Source organism: Hippocampus comes, unplaced genomic scaffold, assembly GCF_001891065.2.
Source record: "Hippocampus comes isolate QL1 unplaced genomic scaffold, H_comes_QL1_v1.1 scaffold82, whole genome shotgun sequence".
NCBI lineage: Eukaryota > Metazoa > Chordata > Actinopteri > Syngnathiformes > Syngnathidae > Hippocampus > Hippocampus comes.
In genome coordinates, this window is record NW_017805135.1 from 834,172 (window position 1) to 859,276 (window position 25,105).

General features: G+C 41.0%; 1 protein-coding gene across 1 annotated transcript in view; it reads right to left on the bottom strand.

Annotated features, from left to right (window-relative positions):
• ntrk3b (neurotrophic tyrosine kinase, receptor, type 3b) overlaps positions 1–25,105 on the bottom strand; it is a 160,263-nt gene that overhangs the window by 56,649 nt on the left and 78,509 nt on the right. Inside the window, 4 exon segments of the mRNA XM_019866554.1 lie at positions 10,566–10,668; positions 11,197–11,252; positions 19,044–19,349; positions 24,896–25,093. Coding sequence (XP_019722113.1) covers positions 10,566–10,668; positions 11,197–11,252; positions 19,044–19,349; positions 24,896–25,093 — 663 coding nt within the window.

Genomic DNA, 25,105 nt, shown 5'->3' on the forward strand with positions numbered 1-25,105 from the left:
GAGTTTGGCGTGGGAGTGAACATGAGGGACTCTCCATTTGCTTCTTATGTAATACGGGCTGTTGGCTGGAAAATTCACACTAAATTGAAAATGGTTGGAAGGTGGATTCAAACTCCCCCCCCCACCCACACACACACACACACACACAGAGGACTCCCTCCCCCAACATACACAAATATATATCCCCACAAGCATGCCTATGCACACGCAGCCACACACACACACACATACTTTTTTTATTTTTTTAATGATTAGGTTGTTCCATCATTCAAATGAAAAATCAGCGCCGGAAGCACTGGAGTCGCCTGGCCGATGCCGCATAGATTCTGCTAATAAGCAGTTTGTCACCCAGGCCAAGCGGAGCGTTAAAACTAGAGTCATGATATATATATATATATATATATATATATATATATGATCCCAGGAGCTAAGTTGTCTGGGACTTGAGACTATTACTTCCATGTCAACTCACAGGCCAAATCATTAGGTACCCCTGCACCATTTAGTTTACCACAAGAGCGATAGCGACCCAGTTGGCCTTGACAAAGTTAATAATGCTGACTGTAAACTTATTTCAATCTATCCATCCATCCATCCATCCATCCATCCATCCATCCATCCATCCATCCATCCATCCATCCGAGTGAATGCTGTTTCTTGCATGTTGCTAATCAAAGGCCACAAATTGAATGAGGACAACAGGATAAAATGCGAAGTACACAGAAAAAGTGCGCATGAAAAATGTAGTGTTTTGAAAGCCGCACAAAATCACTTTTACTGCTTTATTATCAATCTTGGCTGCCTTTATTATCTCCGCCAGGGAAGTTATTTGGCATTGTCACCTATCTTCACCATCATCATTATCCCGATGTTATCAGGCCGTTCGCTTACGCTCAACTCGCTTCAGGCGGATGTGAATCTTTCCCATATGACAAGCCGCTGAGATATCAAGAAACTTAGAATACTGTTATTTTTCTTACATAGCTCAAAATAAATAGAGCCGGGGTACTACTGGGGTTTAACAAAACAACAAAAAACACTTAGCATTTTAAAATCGTTACAACCATTACTAGATATGTTTTGAAGAGTCTGCTATGATTTGAGTTAGTTGGTTGTTGAACAATTTCAGAGTTCTTTGTAGTCCACGCTAAGATTATGATCGTCAAGTTAAGTAACGTCATTTATATTTTTTGTCACTTGTCAATTCACTGCGCGGATCTCCAACAAACAAGGTCCTTGACTTACTATCCCCACCGTCATCAGTTGCATAGACTCCGCCACCAAGTTCTTTAACCAATCACATTCAGACATCTTCGGCTGCCACAAGAGGAAGCAGGAAGAGAATTGTGATTTTGTGGGAAGGTTCCAGTTTCGAGAAATGCTGCTTGGATGTTTGGCCATTTGTTGTTAAAAGTAATTAAACTTTATAATTCAATAGGTAGATTATTCATCGACCACTGTTAATTTCATCGTATCAGCAAAGGCCGCTCATTTCAGTGAGGCGCCCATAATGATAATACCAAAACGCGATCGGTGATTCAGCTGAGTGAGTTAGTTTTTTTTTTTTTTTTTTTTAAAGCATCTATGAGTTTTGAGGTGTCATAAAACAAACTCAATCCGATCTTGATCCGACAAAGGGCAGTTAATTTGCAAATTTTTTTGAATGCTTTTACAAGGTTGATAACTGTCAAACTCAAAAGAGTTTTACATAAATTGAGGCATACAATGACTTGAAGTTTGGAACAAATATATTTTCAAGGTCATTATCCTTCAAAGTCAACAGGGTCCTCTGACAAAAACATCATTCCCGCAACTTTGACAATCACTGGAGTACTTTAAAGGTGGCCAGTGCAGGACGAGCATATTGGCATGATCACTTGGGCACCGTGGGGGCTCGAGTAGTGACCCAGAAACATGGACTGATGTGACTTGTGACCACGCCTGCCACGGTCGTCCGAGCTGGCTTTCAATTCAAAATCAATAGGGTCTTGCCCCTAACAAAGACATACAAAACCCTGAAAAATAGAGAAGACCGTTTGCAAGGCTGATGTCATTTCAAATCAATGGGGTCTTGCCCCAGCGTAGACATCAAATCCCTAAAAAACACGGAGACTGATGATACGGCCGATATTTCTTTCTAAATCGATCGGGTCTTGCAATGACCAACATATCATCCCCGAAAACTCAAAGCAGATTGGTTAAAGAGCTGAAAAGTAATAGGCTCTCTCGCTAACAAAGACATATAATCCCCCCAAACCCCAAGAAGACAGGCTACGTGAGTGATACTGCATGTTTTCAAAATCAATGGGGGTACTTCTCCAACAGAGGCACTCTCAACCTTCCGTACAAAGCCGCTCGCTATTCAACAACATCGAGAGGGTCATTGTGAAAATTGGAAGACGATTTTTAAAAAATTCATTCAGGATCCTCTCATACAACATCGACTCTCTGAACCCTTTGAAGAAGACCAATTGCAGGACTGATACCAGTCCAAGCTAAGTGGATTATGCTCATAGACACGACAAGACACGCAAGGTTGGAAAATCTGAAGAAAACGCATAAATACAAGAAAGATATATTTCAAAATCATTAGGGTTGTCCTCAAAGAACAACGTGTAGTCTCGAAATTACTTGGAGACTGTTTACAGGACAGATATCCTTGCAAATCATTTGGATCTTGCTCCGAAAAAAATATGTATGAACGATGAAAATTTGATCAAAATTATTGGCAAGTTGAGTTGTATCCAAAATAATTTGATCTTGTCCCAACATTTAATCCTGACGCTTAACTGTACAAAGCTGATATTCAAAATCGATAGCGTCTGGCCCAAACACAGACATGAAATTCCTGAATTTTTAAACATGACGGGTTTGATATCCTGCAAAATCAATACCGCCCTGGTACAAAAAAAAAAAAAAAAAGAAACAGAAAATACGAGTAAGACTGTTCACATTGCCGACATCCTTCAAAACAACGGGAATCTCACCCCAACGTTTGCATGAAATAGTGAAGATCTGAGAGGACTGCTCGAAACAGACATCCCTCACCCAAATTTGAAGCTTTCATTCTTTTCATGGTTGTTAGATGTAAAAAACAAACAAAACAAACAAACAAACATCAACAAGATAAGATAAGATAAGATAAGAAAAGAAAACCTTTATTAGTCTCGCAATGGAGAAATTCCCAATTCACAGCAGCAAAGTTATGAATGGAAGAAGTAGAACAACAAAATATAGGAGCTGCTGGAAAGGCAGCCACTCTCGCGGCCATCTTGAAGTCAAAATAACAAAAATAACACAACACAACACATAGGACACAGACAGTCGTGCAATCTTCACCACTTTCCTGCATACACTTTGTTGTCTGAAGCAGTTATAGATGAAAGAGGAGAGGATCAAACAACGAGATATTTCCTGAAATAGAGCGTTTCAGGAGTAGGTATGGGAGCGTTTCAGTGGTATGAGTGAAAGTGTTTCAGTAGTGCATGTGAAAGTGTTTTAATAGTATTTGCATGAGAGGTAATTCTGAATTATGTCTCTTACACATCGTCATAGTTGCACACCAATGACATCACACAAACCTGTGTGTGTGTGTGTGTGTGTGTGTGTGTGTGTGTGTGTGTGTGTGTGTGTGTGTGTGTGTGTGTGTGCGCGCGCTATTCCTAGCCAATCTCTAACCTTTATGGCGGGTGACATTGAAGGAATCTGTCAAGTGCCACTTAATGATGTGCTATGTCTATTTATAGCCTGGTTGTTTGTTGTTTCTGGTGCTTGAGTAAAAAGTGATTTCTTAGCTTTGTGTGTGTGTGTGTGTGTGTGTGTGTGTGTGTGTGTGTGTGTGTGTGTCACCACCCTTGAGATTGTCAACATGTGTACTCATCAAGTCGTCGCCATTGTGGTGAGTCAAAAATAAATAAGCACAACCATCAGCAGCAACCTTTGACAAGAAGGTGAGATATGTATCGCGTGGTGTGTGTGTGTGTGTGTGTGTGTGTGTGTGTGTGTGTGTGTGTGTGTGTGTGTGTGCGTGCGTGTGTGCGCATGTGTTCAATAACATCCATCGAAGGAGACGCAGGTATAGTTGTTGTCCATGTGGGGTCACCATCCTTATATCATACACTGTAGTATCTGTGACTTTATGTTTGTGTCATTTTTTTGAGCCGTGCAACTCATGTATGAATACGTCTTGTCACATGTTTATTTATTTATGTATTATTTTTTTTTACTATTCTTTCAATAAAGCCACTGAAAATTACAATTCATTACAATTAGCGGTGGTGGGCTGTATTAAATTAGCGAATGGTGTCGGAGACGCGTTGCATTTTGACGTTCTCTTTTTACACTCTTTCCTCTTGGCTTTTGCATAGTGCTACATGGCTCTGCCGTAAAATTAGTCTGCGTGGAAAAATATGCGATTTTGCATAAAATCTCTAATATAAAATTAAATTGGATTTAAAACGTCGGCACGGTGGACAATAATGTTATTGTTGCATGGCAGTTATTCATGATAACCACTGCCATGCACAGTTTGAATAATAAACAATTTCGGGGAAAAAAAAAATCCTCAATCAAAAAAGGTTATGCCCTGTACGGTCCGACACAGGCATGGGGCTAATCTACTATTGAATGTGATTGTATTTCTCGACAGTTATCTATGACAACTGCCACGTTGCACAACAGAAATAAATAGAACACATAAAGCTAATTCAGACAGCCGAATGTCGACGGCAAGCTTGGCAACCGCAGATACATGCGCAATGTAGGCGTAGTAGAATGAACATGATTGCTCATCTGACCCGTTATTCTTGATAAACACCACCGCACACAACAGAAATGAACAAAATGGCTCGAAGTAATCCAGTCAAAACAGTGTGTGTCGAAAAGGTTTACCGTGCAACAGCACGCGTGTTCATTATCGGACTAAATGCCGTGTCTCTGAATAGTGAAGTAAACATGTTTTTCTTTTAAGCGCCTCCCTCGAGGATGCTGCCAAATGGCTCTGGAAGACTGAAAAGTAAATCATCATCATCTTCTTCTCGACTTCCATATGTCGCTACTCCGGTGCGCGCTTTTTTAAAAGCAACTATATTAAGCCATTGCAGAGCTCGCTTCAACTATTGATGGTGATGTCTTAAAAGGGGAGACGCTTGCAAAAACAGTTAAAGTGCATTCAGTGTCACCACTTTATTCGCCTTTCAACCGGAGACTGCTTGACACGCAGACACAGTGACCACTTTGCTATTAGCCGACCCGCCGTTGACGTCTTGCAGTAAGGGGTCTTTCCATGCCCCCAGCAAAAACTTCTGCAAAAAATAGCTGCTGAATTACCCTGCTGCCATGGGAGGGACGGGGGATGGATTAGGAGCAGCAGCCAAACGGCAAAGGGGCTAAGACTAATGCAATTTCAATAGCGGCTCAATGCTAAGTGAACCCATGCTGTTTGTAGGCGACGAGCGACAATTCACAATTAATGGACCCTGAGCACACACACCTCCAAAAAAAATGTCCAAAATTGCCAAGTTCAGAGTTCAAACTGTAAATACACCCCAAACTATGAGCCAACAAAAAAATCATGTTCTCCCAATTTATGTATAAAATATCAATGATCCTAACCCACCAAAAAAAGGGTATGAAGCAAACAACAAAATACAAGCACATACTGTACTTTTTTTTCCAGTGCAAAGGGCTCTCGTGCATAAAAAAAATACAACTCAAGGACAGCACAAAATTGTTGAACAAGAAACCAACATTCAGTGCGAGAAGTCATTTTGTGCCTTTTTTCCCACAAAAAAAATCAACTCACTCAAAATATTAATGTGTGAATTTGTCTGGCAAGCAGTTCAAGGTGTACCCCGTGACTCTTGTGAGGATAAGCAGTTCAGATACTGGATGGATGGATGAGATTTGATATATTTGAGGATTTTCTTCATTTTATTCTGGGATGTTTTTTCCCTATTTCCCTCGGTTTTTCATGGTATCCATATATTGAATGTTTATCGGGGTTGTTTTAAGAAATATTTGGTTTTGTTAAAAAAGGGACCACGGAGTTTGGTCGCAGGCGGCACCACCAGTTGCCCATCCTTGCTCTTAATTGTCCATAAATGTGAGTGTGATTGCTAGTTCGTCTATGATTACGATTGACTCGTCTCATTTTAAATTCAACTGGGATAAGCTTCAACACGGTTATTAAAGATAAAGTATTTGATGAGTTGTATTGTTAAACTTGGTCACAAGTATAGTCACATGATCTATAGGTATGTCAGTTCAGGTCTCATTGCCCGGCAGCAGAGCTCACGTAGGCCAGCGAGGGCCAAGAGAGGCAGTGATGCAATAAATGCGTGTGTGAATGTGTGTGCTGATCATCCCAGGGCCTGGCTCAGGTAATGTAGTGGAGAGGAGGGTAAGCCGTCCTGACACACACGTCTGGATCACAGAGGTTAGCCGCCTGCCGCGGGCTACCGTCCGTGTAAGTGCGACCACGTAGGTTTGTGGGTATCAATTTATGTTTGTGTGTGTTAGTGTGTGTCATTGCATCTGAGCAAAGCTTCTTATTGTGTCCAAAGATGGCTTCATCCCACTAAAGGAACACGATTGAAAAAAAACAACAACAAAAGAAAACAAATAAAAATGATGAGTAATGATTGTACAGAGCAAACACAAGCGCGCGCGCTCTCTCTCTCTCTCTCTCTCTCTCTCTCTCTCTCTATATATATATATATATATATATATATACATACATACATACATACATACATACATACATACAGTTTATTTATTTATTTATTGCAATAAAATAAGATGACATCAACTACTGCTGCTTACTTGCATCTTTTTTGCCTTTTGGTACCAAAGTCATAAGCAAGGCATTTCACTCATTTAAAAGTTGTGTTCAGAGACCAACAATTTATTGTTTTTTTTAACTGAAAAAAGATCAAAAAGACTGAATTTTCCAGTGGTCTGGAGTGAATTAATCACCCTTACAGCACTATGATGCACTATACAAATGCCCAACATGGGGAAAAAGAGAACAACGATGAGGTTTTCGGGGGTTCGCTTGAAAGTGAGCGGCCCTCTTCCATCAATGATTTCTTCCCGACATATTGCCTCAGACTTTTTTCACCTCCACAATTTAAACTCTGTAGTGAAAACGAGTTCCAAAAATAGCGGCGGTATCATCTGCTCCGTATGGTAACATCCCACAGCTGCCAATGGCCATTGTGGAGCGGAGGAGGGCGGCTGGAATTACCCAGAATGCAGTACAACGTGGCATTCAGTGTCTACTGTTGTTTAGCCGATATATATGATTATTTTTTCATTTCCCAAACTTGGCATGGAATGATGACTAAACCCACCTATAGCAAACAAACAAGATTCTTCCGTTAGTCATCGTGCAGGTCTGGGTATTGTCCACTACGGTGGACGAGAGGGTTGCCTCCTCAAGTGGGGGATGAGTCTTTACTATTGTTTGTGCCTATGCACCAAACAGCAGTTCAGAGTAGTCACCCTTTTAGAGTGCTCCCACTGGGGACTTCCTGTTTCTCTTGCGGGACCTCAATGTTCAATGTGAACATGATTGGGAGGAACTGTGCCCCATAATCTGACCCCGAGTGGTGCTTTGTTCCTGAACTTCTGTACTTCTGTCACTTTTTCCAAAACAAACATGTTCAAACAAAAGGGTCTTCATATGCGCACTTTGCAACAGGACACCCCAGGTCTGGTCCACTGTTTTTAGAGGGGAGACCTTGTGAGTCAGATAAAAGAATACTTTAGGTCACCATGGCAGTTAAAAAGCTCTTTGGTGGGAAGACCCCAGGGGATGGAGAGGTCCACTCAGAATTCCTCAAGGCTCTGGATGTAGTGGAGCTGTCCTGGTTGGCACACCTCTGCAACATGACATTGACATCTGGGACAGTGCCTCTTGAGTTTCAGACTGGGGTGGTCATGCCCCTTTTTAAGAAAGTGAAACCCAGGGTGTGTTTCCACTACAGGGGTATTACATTCCTCAGCCTCTCGGATAAGGTCGTTTCAGGGCTTCTGGAGTGGAGTGCCATCGGAATGTCAAACTACGGTTTGAGGAGGCGAAATGTGATTTTGGTCCTGGCCGCGGAACGAACACTCTCAGCAGGGTTTTGATGGTGTTTTAATGTTTAATGATGAAACAAAAAAGTGATTTAATTTTGTCATTTCATGAGGTTACTTTTACATTTATCGACATGAGTACAGCAGCTAGATTGTTCTCAGCAGAAAGTACAAAGAGGAAGATAATGTCATCCTTATTACTAACACGCTGAGTCTGCCACATGTCCACTTCACACTGACAAACCTCTCTTTAAAAGCTAAAGTCCTGCTAAGACTTATCGATCTGAGCCACCGGCACATAATGAGATCATTTCATGCCTACATTAAGAGAAAATATGTGCCCATAAAGAGCCATGCTCCAAAAGACACATAGGCATGCACACATGCACCCACTTCAGGTCTTTTGGAGAACAGTGACAAGTCCCTACAGGCGTCCATTCCCATCCCATCTGCTATTTTAAAGCCACCACACACCGGGTAATGTGACTAAACATGACCGAAATGAACAATTGTGTAGCACTTACAGTCAACCTCTCACTACCATACATTTACCGACACGCTGCTACGGAAAAACTGGAACCCGCATATTCTTATCAGCAAACAGAGTTATGATAATGTGCTATATTTATGTATTTTCTTGAGCTGTCATTGGAAGAGGTGGATTGGCTTAGCAGCTGTAGCTAAGGTATCATAATGCAAAGAGAGGAAATGGGAAAACAATAAAGACAAGAATAGAAGACAAGAAAGCGTGAATATTTGAAAGGCCATTGACAACGATCACCTTATCCATTGACAGCACCCGTACATTTCTGTAACAGTGACTCTCCATGCTTTGTGTATTAGCTACAGGTTTGGGGAAAATATGTTGGTGTGGTTTGGTGACGGCCGGCTGGATCCTGCTTCTTGCCTCAAAATGTAATTTTTTTAAAAAATGAAAGATCATGTGATACAACATGGTAAATCTGATCTGAGGCAGTCCATCTGATCGTGGCAAAATGACTTGCCAATAGTCGGCCACTCATGAGAAGTAGTTGCAGAACCCCGCACCATGTGCAACAGTTTCGTCGTGTTGTGCAGAGGGCCTTATATCTTCAATTACATCCAAACAGGAGAAGGTTTTGAGCATGTCACAGGCAAACTACAGGAAGATGTCAGACCTCACTTTTACTTGGTTATGTTTACCTTGAATGCTACTCCGACTAGCATGGAAGCCAGAGCCTATTAAAGATGCCATATTGCTCTCTTTATTCTAGTTCGCAAACCAGCTGCTGTAGCTCACCAGCTCCAACGCATGATGATGACATAGCTTTGCACACTAGTTTACAAGCTAGTTCGACAGCCTTTTAAGATGCGGCTGTTGCTATTCACTGGAAGAGCCAAACAGGAAACAAACTATTGTCACGGAGCGATTAAGACATGCTTTAGCATTCTTCATAACTCTTCCTTTGCGTTGTAATTCATTTGGTGTCCACCCAAGTAGCACGCAACGTACGCCTTAGCATACAAGCTTGTCTGCCGTGACGCCTCATTAGCTGCCAGGACTCATCCTTGATTGGAGCCAGCTCTGGGCCAACGTGATAATTGCCACCTCCTAAATAATTACAGCCCCAGAGTTTCTTAGCGAGGTAAGTAATGAACTAATCCCGCAAAGTAGCTCATTACGGGTAGCGTGTGGCTAATGCTAGTTTACACCGCACGGATGTGTACTGCAAGTAAGAAACCATTTTGCTCTGAGGTGACATTGCATGTCGCTAAAACAAACTGTGAAAAAGTATAGCTAAGGATTAGTAGTTAGTGATAAGCAAGTTACCGGTTTTAGCAGATGCTATCGAGTAAGCAAGGCCGTCACCTGGTGTGCTAGTTAGCTTAGCAGCTATCCAGCTAGCTAGACCAGCACTTTTGAAGTAACTAATTCACTTATTTTTACACTGATGTTGGCAGAAGATCACCAGATTAGTTATCTTTGATAGTAGCATAGCTTTCTATGATAGTTCACCCCATAGCTCGGAATCACTTAACAACAGATGTGATGGAAGATGCCAATTGAAGTAGCTAATCTGTCCCTAATCTGGCAGCAAGGCCAGGAGAAGAGCAGGCAATTTTTAACACTATCATGACAAAGCTGCAATGTTGTTGGACACACAGATTAGCCTTACGTAGTGGCGTTAGCTTGAGTGTTACTCGAATATCCAGTGAAGTTGTCGACGTGTATGTAGAGACTATTTGTGTGTGGTTATTGCATGCTTAAACCACCCAAATCAGTGTGAGGTGTCTTGGTGTTACAATGCTTACTCCACCAAGGAACATACAATGTAATCTTCAACTGTCTTTAGGGGGCTCAACATTGTAGCTCCATCCCTTCAGAGTGGTTGTAAGGATTTTCACTTTGGCACACCTCACGGTGTGAAGTGGGTAAGCTGTGGCTCATTTGCATGAGATGGGAGTGCCCCCTTGAAACAAGCTAATCCCAGTTGTGCATGACTAACCTTTCATGCCAAATTTGGAGCGTCGTCCGTATTTGTTGATGAGCACGAAAAGGACGAGGAGGAGGACGCAGGCAAAGCCCGCCAGGCCCACCGCGATAGAGACCTGCACCAAAAGGGGACACACGCATGTAAGATTGTTGGCATTACAGGATGTTGAATTGATGTTCAAAATAGTCAGGTAGCAACTAAACTGCAAAGAAAATAAACAACAATGTCAATGGGTTCATTTGGATTAAAAATATATATATATTTATAAACAAATACAGTATTTGGACAAAACATTCCTTTATTATTTCTGTTTTTGCAATGTATCCATTCATCTATTAATCAGGAATGAGTTTTTTGTATTTTCAAAAACGTTACTCCATTCATGATTTTACTGCCATGTTGAGTGAAAATTGCTGATAATATTCAAAGTTGATTGGACTCAGGAAGGACAAAAGGCTCCAGTTCACAAATAAGTCCAATACGTCTCAAAACTGAGTGGCACTGTAAGTGTAATGTCCCCCCCCCCCCTCCACACACACAAAAAAAGTCATGTGGCATGTAAATGCGCTATACAAAATTGCGTTGGAATGGTGGAAACTGAATCAAGACATTGCTGTCTTATCTGAAAAACGACAAAACTCACCCCAAACGTGTCCTCGTCCGGGCGGCCCGAATCCGAGTCTGTGGGCGCAGAGGGCACTGCAAAATACAAACAAAAGGAGGGGAAGTTAAAATGCCGTTTGCAGTGAGATTAGATGTCAGCATGCAGGGAGCTAAAGGAAGAAGACCACACAAAAAAGAACAAAAAAAACATGTATAAGCAGAAAGAAGCACTGCAAAATATGTGCTTTCTTTTTTCTCGTTTTCTTTTTGTTTGCTTGTTTGTTTGTTTCAACTGTTGTACAACAGCTATGGGACACACCGCATGCTTTTTACGAGAACGTCTGCACTTTTGTCACTAATACTATATTTCTTTTCTCTCCTCCCATCATCTCTCTTCTTTCAAAAAAAAAAAAACCTAAATAAAATTAAAGTGTATAAGTAACAGTCATTGTAGTGATCACCAGAGTGGTAGTAGCACACCCAACTTTACCAACAGACTTACCTGAGCCGAAGCCCAGGGGCCTACGGTACTCATTGGCAGAATATTTCACCCTTTCATTCACCCTGTAACCTGATAACATGATAAGCTGTCCACTGTAGTAACCCTTGACCCTGAAATGGTTAAAAAAGACAATAAGAAATTCCCAACGTATTAATTTTTCCTGTCAATCACTTTAAATTCCTGGCATAAGTTTACCAACCCACAGGCGATTCTGTGCAGCGCCGTGACTGTAATTATAATGTCTTAAAAGTTGTAATAGTTTCATATTATTCTGGCACTGTCAGTCACTTCAGCACTGCAAAAGTTAACGAAGAAGCCCGCTCTACGGGACCGATGGCTGAATGACAAAGGGCCTATCGGAAGGCATTCAACCACATAATTCTGCCATTTGTTTATTTATCCGTCAATCATATGACAGAGCATTCGCACATCCGTACGATAGTCTCCGGACGTCACGTGTCTGATCCCCTGTGCATTTGCTTATGCAGCCAAGCTGAAAGGACCGTAGCGGCAGCAGGTTATCAAAAAGTAGTGGTGAGAGTAATGGTTGTAGTTGTAAGAGTATTAGGATGAATAGTAAACGCAGTTGTAAGAGTCATATTCGTACTAGTACTTTAGTAGCAATAGTACTGTAGTTGTAATAGAAGCATTGGGAACATTAGTCGTCAGAGTGATCGTAGTCGTAGCCGTAGTAGCGCTAATGATGCAGTAGCTGCAGTGATAATAGTACAGTCTTGTAGATGTAGTAGCTACAGTAATAATAGATGCAGTGTTAGTAATAGCAAATGTATTAAAAGTAGCATTAGTAGTAATTCATAAAAAATGTACCTATACTCGTAATAGTACAGTAAAAATAGTCGTAGGAATGATAGTAATAGCAGTCGTCGCTATAGTTGTAGTAGTAACAGAATGAGTGAAGATGTGATAGAGATAGTAAGTTCTGATAGTAGTCGTGAGAGTCATATACTTTGTAGTAGTGGTAGTTTTAGGTGTTGGTTACTATGGCCACCTGTCGAGAGGAGCAATCAAATTGATTTGCGCATATGACACCGACGACTCACTTTTGACAAGTGGCTTATTTTCTAATTTCTCTCAGTCGTGCCTCTGTGGTGTCATCCCAAAGCGACAGGATGAGGTCAAACAGCAGCAGTGTGTGACGCCGTGACACAGGTGGAATGAAGTGAGGCGATACGAGGGGGGGGAAACTGGAGGGCGGGCAGCCAGCACATCACACACTCATTTGTGCTTAAATGAATGCTGGCACGCTACATTGGCTGCCAGTTGCTGGAAGACGCTGCATCACCACTGCATTAATGTCTTCCTCATCTTCTTCAGCGGCCTGTCATTTCTGCCTCTCGCCTCGCACAACTGGACTCGAATGGTTTCAAAACAGAAGCCTTATTTTACAGGGGCGGAGAATGAATGCCGTGGAACTAAAGTTGTGGTATGGGAAAAACATTTGTAGTTTCACTAAGAAAAAAAATTCACATTTTTCCATAATAAAATTGTACTATAATGAGAGAGGAAGAGAGAGAGAGAATGAGAAAGAGAGAGAAAACAATTACAGGAGAATAAAGTTAAAGTATGACAAAGTCACACAAAAACTCAATTACACTAGACTAAAATTGTATTATGATTTATAATTTATCATTTTAAAGTGGTCATATTTTGAAAAAAAAAATCATAGTAAAGGAATTTTGCAGGCAAGAATTTCAGGGGAATGAAGTTGTAATCCAAGAACAAAGTCAGAATTTCTACAGAAAATAAACGCAATTTCACAAAAATGCGTTTTGAGAAAAATAAAAAGCCATTTCACTTGGAAATATAATTGCAGAAGAAGAAAGTTATCACATGAAGCAAATAATGCTTTGATTTCTCCAAAAAGCACATTACAAAATGTTTAATTCGACAAAAGAAAAAAAAAAGTTTTATTAGGCAACAAAACATATATTTTAAGGGGCGGAACAATCCTCAATTCATAACAAAGACAACACACTATGACTCCAGACAAGAAAAACTTTGTTTTGTCGCTCGGTGATTAAAAACAGAACGCGAATGACACTCATTGGACAGGCTGCGTACCAAAAAATGAAAATCTACCCTCGCAATCAAATGTTTTCATGAGTTGTCATTGAACTGAAAGTTTACTGAAGAAGGGTCATTGTAAACCAAATGCCTCAACCGCCGCATGCTTCAAGGCGGCGGAATAATGCGCCTCTGATGAGGAAGAACGGCCTGGCGTGAAGATGGAGGCGCACCACCATCAAGGTGAGAGATCAGTGCAGCCCACTTTGTTGAAGCTGTCAGCAGACACAGCAGGCAACTCCACGCAGCATGCGCGCCGCATTTATTACAATGTTTGCCTATTATCATCATCATGAATATTGAAGTGATTTTTTTTTTTTTTTTTGTAAACATGCCCAAAAAAGTGTGTGTATCCTCGTGAAAATGTGTCCATTTGCTCCGTGGCGCACTGTGAAAAACGAAATCAAGCCACCAACACCGGTGTGACCGAGCCATACAAAATTAGGTCGACGTGTCTATCATGACAGGACGCAGGAACAACTTTTAAGAACTCCAGCCTGGAATATTGGACATATGGGTTTGAAAGCAGCCAATTTGGAAGATTCCAGGGTTTGTACCTTGACAAACTCAGACCAGAGAATTGGCCCAAATGAGCTCCAGGCGGAAGCAGACATCCCATAAAGCAGCGATGGGAAACTTGAATATTGGAGGGGCTCTACAATTTTTCATCAGTGCTACTTGTGGGGGCACATAGGATCACATCCTTCCGATGTATGCCAACAATGCTATTTTAAATGCATAAATACAATGCTTGAAATATTTCATTTTGGATAATATATAAAAGCTACACTATCCTAACCGAATAACAAAGAATTTGAAGCAAATAACAAAATAGCCACATCTTGTAAAAAACATTTCCAGTGCAAAAGGCTCCCTTGCCTAGAAATTAGCATTCAAGGACGGCACAAAATTATAAAGCAATATTAAAGTACAAGAACTCAATTTGTACATTTGTACATATATTAACGCACTCAAAAATGTTATTGAGGTAGCATGTTTGTCCTGCATCTAATTCCATATCCGTGATTATTGATGTTTCCAAAAACTTACTTTAGGTTTACTGTGCACGTCTTTAACATTTAAGCCTAAATTTTCAATGAATAGAATGTACAAGTTCAAACGTTTAGCAAAAACATCAACAAGACCATTTTAATGGTCCCAAAAGCACATACGAGATATCAAATATGTATGTGGTAATTTTTGATAGTTGAATATTACAAGGGCAAAGTTCACAGTTCTCCATTTTGAAAACGGACACAAATCACTCAAATTGATTCTTTGGAAATGGGTTCACAAACACAAACACGACACCCTGCACGACTGCTAAGTCCTTGAACAGACACAAAGAACACATTAACAAACAACCGTTGCTTCGATGATCACTCACAGCAACACAAAGTGACCAAATTTCTCCATGGTAATTATTTGAGTCCATGTGCGTGCGTGTGTGCATGTATGTTCGCCAAAGCCACACCAACAGGTCAACCAAAAGCACTACGACTACACACACATACAGAAAAAACAAAAAAAAACGGCTAATCTAAGCAGATTTTAAATGTTAAAAATCCAAATACTCACCCAGCTCCACCACGTCTGCAAAGAAGAAAACAAACAGAGTCACGCCGTGTGCAACAAGAGGATATTAACCTTGGAATATTGACCATGGGGAGAAATTTGCCAGTCTTTGTGGGTGTTTGCGACCCCAACCCCACACTCCTCCCACCCCCCTTCTCCATAACAATGTAACCTGAAGTGAACTGTGCGTGAACCCTGCTGAAGCTCAGCATGCGGTAGGGAGCGTCTCCTGAAGCAATAACCTTGTGAGGGCACGCTTTTAATAAAACAAAAAGAGCCCCAGCCCCTAAAGAGCTACAAGGAATTTTCTCCACAGGTGATTTGAATTTTAAATTGTGGTGGTTGTGGGGTCAGGTCAGGGTTCCATCCTTGGGCTGAGATGTCTTGTCTACATGTGCAGTTGGTAAAGTATCTTTTCAAATGGTTTAATATATGATGTACGTTAGGTTTATTGAAAATTTTTAAATTGTCTGCGATGTTTACAGACACATCCAAAAACATGCACGGTGATTTTAAGTCTTCGTTTCACCTTTTTGTAAAGTGTTGTCATGGAACCTTGGTCACGAAAAAATAAAAATAAACTAAAAAGTCGGTGAGTTGCCATTCACTAAAGACAAAATTGCATTTTATTTTTCGAACAATGTATATTAAGTTCATTTAAAGCAGACCGTAAGGTATGTTTCTTCCGTTGATGTTTGCAAAAAAAAAAAAAAATCAAAAAACAAATGCGTTAAGTTCAATGAGCACTAAATTGTCTCTGATGTCGATAAACTTAAGATAGGTTCAATGAAAATGTTTTGGATGCTCAATCCCAAGTTTTCACTGAAAAATGTCCACATTCTCTTCAAAACTCAAGACATTTTCTTGCCCTGCATGTTTACAAAATCGTCTTGGGCCTCGACGGCACACACGATTAGATTGGTGACTCGAGCTCGGCCGTTGCATCCCTGTGACCTTTCCTTTTGCTATGCCCTTCACTCTTTAGCACGCTGACAAGGTGAATCCAGTGAAAACTGTGGAGTCAACACATTGTGTGGGCGTGGCTCAGATAATATAAGAACAGGAATCATTTTGGACAGGGCAGACCTTTTTCCACGTATAGCAGAAAAGGTTCAACTGAGAATAGACTGTACATTCTTCTGATAGTTAATGTACCGTATTTTCCGCACTATAAGGTGCTTCAGAGTATAAGGCGCACCTTCAACAAATGGCCTATTTTAAAACTGTTTTCATATATAGGATGCACCGCATTATAAGGCACAGAGAATAGAAGCTACTGTAGTGGATGTGGTTGTGCTAAGCATCTATGAGATGGAGCTATGCTAAAGGGCATACAATAAAGCTTTATTTATATCGTGCTTTCTCAACTGCTGCAGCTGTAACAAAGTGCTTTACAGAACATTTAAAATACTACTTCCGAGAAATCAGAATATTGATCCATATACAAGGCACACCGGATCCTTAGGCGCACTGTCGGCTTTTGAGAAAATGGAATGCTTTTCGGTATACCTTCCACTGCAAAAAATACGGAAGTATAACATCGTATGTTTGTTCACTGATGATGAAAGTGTCTTTCAATTTAAAAAAACGGTTGCATGTACGTGAGGTGAACTGGGAGACTAAATTGCCTTCGGTGTTTACCAAACATGTACGTTAGATTCCCAGAAGACTGTTTAATGTTGTCTTCAGTGAACCTAGCATATACTTATTCTCTTCCCTGAAAATAACAATTTTCTGAAACAACTAAGACAATTTCCGTCCCTGCTGTTTAGCAAAACATTAATTTCCAATCTCGAGTGGAGCAAACATACGTACTGTACATACAGAACTAACCCTCTGTTTTAGGTAAACATGAAACTATCCATCATTCAGCATGATCATGAATCTGAATAGGACAGGTGAAAAAAAAACCCCGTAAACATCCAAAGTCAGGTTTATTGATTCGTAGGTATGAGACTCCATTGACTGTGTGTTTATTGTGATTGATAGGTGATCAATCTCAGGTGATTCTCATTTCTCACCCTAACTCAGTAAAGACCCGAAAGCAGCGTTTTTCCATCTTTTTCGAGCCAAGGCACATTTCTTTCATTGAAAAAATCCCGCGGCACACCAACAGCTGAAAATGTGAAAAAAGCTTATTTTAAACAATTAGTGTTATAAACATTTTTTAACATTGAAGAATAACGCTATAACACCTTGAATAGGAATCAAATCAATATCAACCAAATATTTTATAATCTCATATTTATTCTCACTTAGTGTGATAATTGGTTTGGATGAACACAGATCTAATATCCTGGCAGCAATCGATGAAAGACACATGAAGCTCTTCCTCCACAGCTCTCAGTCTTTCTGTTTTTAGTTTTTACAGCAGCCAGGTTATTTCTTTAGCCGCTTCGGGTCCGAACATCTCATGTACAATGGCTTTACGGGCGGGAAGTATTAATTGCTCTGCCATTGGGACTTTTTTGATTTCGCCACATGTTCAGCGACATGGTAACTTGCTTTCAAGGCTCTCTCGTTTACCTTTGCGGTTTTTCTCATGCAACGTTGCTTGTTTCTCCGTGTCTTCACGCAGGCGAACAAAATACTCCACATTTTTGTTACGAAGTGTAGGGTGTTTTGTTTGGAGATGGATTTTAAGCTTACTTGGGACCATAGCGCTGTTGGAGAGCTTTTCACCACATACCAAGCGCAACTGATCTATCGCAAAATTCAACCGACGGGAGCGGCTCTATTGGAAGAGAAGAGGCTGCCGGTCTAAGGATGGCATAGTGCGGATATCCAACACTCAGACTCAGACTGTGCTCAACCACAAACTGTTGCGGTTTTGGAGCGTCTCTGCAAGATGGTCAAGAACTTGGAGAAACTGGAATCCGTGCTCAAATATTGACAGAAATCACGGATTTGGCTGATCGACGCCACTAAAGAGACATAAGCCACGGACTCAAGGCTGTCTTAAATTCTTGGGCAGCCTGCTACCAAAACAACATCTGCTATCTCGACCTTCCCCTGATGAAAGTATGCACGGAAGCTAGTCCCCCACCATCACCCCCTCCTTCATACACTCCCTTGTATCACCGTCTTCATTGTTTATGGCTTGTGACCTGTTGTAACTGTCATATGCTTGTGCAGGAGTTTTTTGCCTAACTCAAATTATCCTCAAAATGAGGATAGTTCGAGCGTGTTTTTTTTTCTCCCCCTCTCCCCTCCCTTGTGGTTTCTTTCTGACTTCCGGGTTGACTGAACGCTGGCGCGTTTTGGCTGCCGCTGCTCAACCCGCATTGTTCTGTGTTTTTTGTTATTGTAAAGTGTCCTTGGGTGTCTTGAAAGGCGCTTATAAATAAAATGTATTATTATTATTATTATTATTATTATAACAGAGTCGGTGCTGTTGCATCTCCGGTTAAAGTAAATCCAAATGAAAGATAGCTTTCGTTGCGCCAGGAACTTCACTTGTCTCGAAGTACAAGGCAAGCTGCTGCTGCTACCAGTATGGACGAGTACTCCACGATTACTCAGCCAAGCAATCGACCGCACAGTCATACATATTGGATAATTTCCCACGGCACACCCGAGAATATCTCGCGGCACACTGGTGAGCCACGGCACAGTGTTTGAAAAACACTGCCCGAAAGTATGTGGTGTAGAAAATAGAGGGATGGAGTTTCGATGGCCCGTATGTGACAAGGTAGAACAACTGCAGAAGCAGAATCTTTACCCACCTTCGTCATCAATGCCGGGCGCCATGAGGAAGTGTCCGTACACCGTCTTGTTCACCGTCCCAAGCGAGTTGCTGGCCTCCAGGGTGTAGTTGCCGTTGTTGATGTGTGTGGGGTTCTGGAAGGTCAAGCAGCCTTCCAGGTAGTCCTGGTAGAAGTCCATCTCGGTGCGGATGTACTGGTTGTGCAGGATCTCTTTATTTTTGTGGAACCAGCGCAGCTTTGGGTGCGGGTACCCTCGCACCGTGAACTCAATGCAAGTATCGTGGCGTTGCTCGGGCTCGGCCAGGCGAAGGATGACTGGGGGAACTGCGGACAGGCATAGGATTGCGCTTGACTTCATCTCACCCCACTTGCATGCTCAACAACCTATTCTTACACCGGTGCACAAACCGTTCACAACCTCGAAATGTCATTTGTCAAGCTGGTTGAAAGTCAAGAAATAGATATGTATAAGTATGGCTATTTTTTAAGAAAAATGTAGAATATTATGAGAGCAAAGTCATAATTTTTGAAGGGAAATTTTGAAAAGTAATATTTCCAGTCCAAAATACATTATCATCTAATTTTATACCGAAGTTATACTGAACCCTACCCTTTATCCGCTCAGATGATAGCGAGCTAGCTAGCTAGCTAGCTGGATAGTTAGATGTGGACAACACTGTGTTACTAAGAAAATGTTTCATCAACAATTCCCCGGCTGATTTGACTCAAGAGCAGGTACATCATCGAACTATCTCTGGCACACGGCCTTAACGAGCGAGCCATCATTCTTAACACCCTAAAAAAAATAAAATAAATGAATACATACACAAATAGACACATTAATGATATTTTCACATCACTATTTGGCAGACAGCCTTACCTGGCAAGTCATCGTCCACAAAAAAACAAACAAAAAAAAACACCCACTTGTCTTACACACACACACACACACACACACACACACACACACACACACACACACACACACACACACACACACATTAATGCTATGCTGACACGGCGCTGCTTTCTACAAGCACGTCACGGCACACAACTTGTCATTCAGACTTAGCTATTATTATAAAGTGCATGTGTGCCTGGTCATTAATAATAAGCAAAGCCTTTTGGGGTCAACATGCGGCAAGGGAGACTGTTGGGTGGTCAGGGTGATACAACAGTCCTTGACTTTATTAGTTCTCCCCAGAAGCCTTGGCATTAACAAGACTAGTACCATCGAAGAACACAAATCATCTTTAAGATTAAGATCTTTAAAATGACCAGTAATTTGAAGATGTGGATTTGCCTACTCACAGAATCTTTTTTTTGTGGGTCGGGGTGTTGTTGTAGTCACGCCCACACACAAATTTTCTCACGTGCCAGCATATATTGAAAAAAAAATCCTGAAGTTCTTGTTGATCAGTGAAACTGGTGTCAGGGCTGAAATATTTTAACTTTCCAGGTAGGTCTACTCCAAAAAGGGTTGATTATGTTATGTGGTGCTCATGCAGCATTACCAAGCATAGCTCTGGTTAAATGTAAGAATTGATTGATACCTAAAATGAAGACTGAAAATCCCAACTGTCTGTTGGTGCGCATGGTCGCCGCCTGCAATTGTGTGCTGATGGCTCGTCAAAGGCAGACAAAAGGGAACGATTTTTTTTTTTTTTTTGGTCTCTAATTTTTATTTCAAAGTTGTCATTTGGCAAAATGACTTCAATGACGGCCGCTCGACAAAAGTAAAACTTAAGCAATAAGGCCATTTCTCCAATGAGGCAGCAACTCACGGGTACGTTCCAAATTATCTTGTCGACGGGCCCGATCCATTTTTGCCTCCGTGGAGCTGTCATAGCTGCATCATTCCACACAATATGAGTCATTCTGTCACCCCATAACAAGTTGATAACAATGTGTCTCTCTTTGACTGGCTGTCGCGAGTCACCACTTGTCCCGGTGTGTTATCTGACGGCCACGTTTCAATCGGAAACTCTGCAAATGTGGTGGTCCAACCAGTCAGTTCTCAGGACTGTTTTACGCACCCTCTTCAGCTTGTTACCACTCTCCCACAGAGTACATATACACAAAATGATGAATTACAAGAAGAAATGTGTATACCCTACTGATACTGGGTCCGCTTTCCAGGCAGTTTAAATTAAATGACATATTTGAAAGGCTAACGAAATGAAATGCACTTTACAACAGTACTGTATTACAAATTTTCATCAAACGGAATGAAATTACAAATCAAAGGTTAAATTAATCTGAAGAAAATGCGCTCATTTTCAAATTGTATGACTCATTATTCATGTCATTCAAAATGTAAACAACCTATTCCCTACACAATCACATGAACAGGGCCTGAAAACTGAAATATTAATAAAAAAAAAAACAGGGCCTGAAAACTGAAATATTAATAAAAAAAAAACAGTTAATTTCGTCATTGAAAACGAAATACAATAGAAAGGCCAAAGTTATCTTGACAGGAGAACTGAAGGGGAGAAAAATTCCCCCATATCACCGTTATTTGTAAGTGTCACACAACAAAAAAAACCCTCCATTATTGTTGCAATACGCTCGGTCTAAAAAGTCAACCTTTTGAGCGCCGATGTGACGGCCTGAAATTCGTGCCGTCAATCACGCCGTTCCCCAATCGCAGTGCAGGTTGGAGCTAGTTTCTGACATTTCCACAGACAATGGGCTCGCCCCGCTGAGGAAATGTAATTATCAGCGGAGCATGTGGTGAAAAATTAATACATTAGTTAATCTGTGGCACTGGCAGAGAGTGTCAACATGGGAGCAGAAGAATAAGAAACGCCTGGAGACGACACAATCGCACATCCGGGGAGGGGGAGGACGCCCCCTTGAGGATCGGTTATTCAGGCAGAGGAGACCCATCCCGGTCCCCAAAACACACGAGCGTGTCTCGAACCAGCTGGCGGCCATTTCCGCCGGGTAGACTTATGTAAGTGGCGAGGCGTATAGAGTATGAACGGCGAGGATGCCAGGGGAACATCTCCATGGCAACCGCATGGTTTCACGGCAGCCGGTTACTCGTTTGATTTCTTCTTTTTGCTTGCGCGCGTGCAGGCTGCAGGCGTCATCCTTGTTAATCAGATCCATCAGTTACACTTGCTTTGCAAAGCGCGCAACACCTCATTTCATCCCAAATGCACCTGCTGCAATTCGTTTGGGCTGTTGCTTGAACTGATTCTCCATATTTGCGTGTCATCAAAGCAGCCATTTTGGGGCGAGGAGCGAATGCCAGCCAAATAGGCCTGTAGGCTTTTCACTGGATGGGATTATAATGAGGCAACGCCGGTTTGGGAAACACGCAGCCATTTACACACCCACTGGCGTTTATTCCCATTTTCAGCTGTCCATGTGACCCCCCACCCCCTTCGTAAAAATAACCAACAGCTGTCAAATAGATTTTACAATTCTGCCATTGCTCTGTAAATCACTGAATGGTTTGGGTCTTGACTACATGAAAGAAATGCTAATTGAATATAAACCCAGCAGGGCTCTGATGGTCAATTAATGGAGCCCTTGGTTCAAAGCAAACATGGTGAAGCTGTGTTTAGCTGTTATGCTGCATTCAAATTGAATTAGCTGCCTGCAGAAGTGTAAATGCCTTTGCCTTTGAACGTCTTCATTGAGTTGCCTTGTGTATGATATGCGCTATGTAAGTACAACTGCCTTGACTGCCTTCCCTTGACATAAACATAAACGTGCATGCAGCAGTGTTTCAAAAATGAGATTAGCTTTCGCTTAATTTCATGTATTTTATTAAAATCTACGACAAATAATTAGAAAAAAAGTGATTTATCTTTTTTTTGTTTGATCAAATTAAATATTAAATTTTATTAGAATTAAAACATGTTTTTTTAATTTTGTTAAATTGATAATTAATTCAATTTTAATAAAATAACAATTGTTAGTTTTTTTTAGACAATTCATCATTGTACTCAAAATGGCATTAAAAAATGACAATAAAAACTCTCCCATTCCAGAATTATTGAATTTATGACAGTACTTTTCAGGCTGTAAGTCACACCAGTCAAAAAATGTATCCCGAAGAAGAAGAAGAAAAAAAAAATCAGTCTCTCTAGACTGTAAATTGCATTCTCTTGGCAAACTTAGACCAATTAACAGTCGAATCGTGGGTCATTCGAATAATTGAAGAAAAAAAATCATTTTTCAAATATTAGTTTGTTGCAGCCCTAATTATTATTATTTCTTCTAGACTCTACATTATGTATGAGTTTAACCTTTGCTCATGTATGATGTATTTCAACACAATTTAGCACCTTCTTTCTACTCTATTTTCAAAATGGCTTTACGTAACTTAAAATGAAGCGAAAATGGCTGATTTCACTAGTGGACATACTTTAAAATCAATACATGTCACTTTTTAAGCCTCACCATTCAGTTAAGACACCCACAACAAACAACGTATTGATCAGCTGAGAGTTAATGTGGTCTTTGGATCACATTAAATGTGACATATTGTTATTGAGCAGCATCGGACATGGATTTGGGCTCATGGGTGAATGTGCATGAATGCATATTTGTCATTTTAAAAGCAAAAGGTCCCCCCTCAGGGGTCATAAACATCTCTTTCCACACCAATGGAAATCACATTGGCAGGCTGTCATCAACCTATATGGGGCAAGCGTTGAAGTACGGAAAAATTCAGGCCTCCGGTCGAAAAGATACAATACCACAATGCACAGTTAAGAAAGTAAGTCAATAAATGGGGTGTAAGCCCCGGTCAGCCATGTTCGACCCAAGCCAAACACTTGTTGTGAGTGGATTCACAGTCGCGCTGATTGACTATAAGCCTGTCAACATTATTTTCACAATAAGCGGGAAGATGAGGCGTCACTACGAGCACACGGCGGTTGCACTGTGCATTCATTAGTTGCTATAATGACACACTCCATTGGGACTCACATTACTCCAGCTATATTTAACCTAAGCTGCTCTGATTCCAGCTCAGCAGCGTGTCTAACAGCCTTGGAAGTATAAGAACAAAATGAAAGCTTCATGGCGATCCTCAAAACGATCATCAACTTGGATGCCGTGTTCCGCCACTGTTAGATGGCATCAGTAAAAGAGCTTCACCATACTTGCTTCTCTTTGGGGATTATTGGGGCAAATTCCCGAGTAGGACTTCACCACAGGCTTGGATGTGAGCCAAAATGGCTGCTTCGATCCAAAATGGCTGCTTGTATCCAAAATTTCAATTTAAAGTCTTGTGACTCTTTTGGGTGTTCTGTCATGATTAGACGTCCACTGTATTTTGTGATGCATGGCCAAATATTTGCTGGAGCTCCATTTTTTTCAATAATGGTCAATTTTTTGTAGCGAGTCCACAAAATGATCTAAGTTTAAAAAAAAAAAAAAATCTCAATTTTGTCTTGTCCATCTAGGATACCTGCTCCAGTTAGTTTAAAGTGCCAATGTGGATTAAAAATTTTGGACTGACAAATAACTTTGTGTTTGCAAATACGTTTCAACGTAAATACGTTTTTAACTGTCTTAAAGATACCTGCTTCCAGTTAGTATAAAGTGCCAATGTGGATTAAACATTTTGGACTGACAAATAACTTTGAATGTATTTGCTAATACGTTTCAACGTAAATACGTTTTTAACTGTCTTGAAAATGTCTGAACATTTTTATGTTTAAACACGCAGTGGTTCGTATTGACCCATTCACATTTTTGGTGTATCAAAGACTGGCTGTAACAGCGGCAATGGTGTCACTGTATTCGTAGAGCTGAGCCTGCGTAATAGTTGACATTTGAGCAACCCAAACAATGTGCTCCTCATGTTGACACAAAGCAAAAACTAGGAAAAAGCCTCAACTCACACTGCACGTTGAGCTGGATGGACGAGTTGGTCATGCCCACCACGTTTTCAGCGATGCACGTCAGCTGGAAGTTGTTGTCGTCGCGGCTGATGTTGAACAGTGTCAGGTTGATGGAGTGGATGTCGGGCCAGTAAACATTGGACTGAAAACACACACACACACACACACACACACACACACACACACACACACACACACACACATACATAT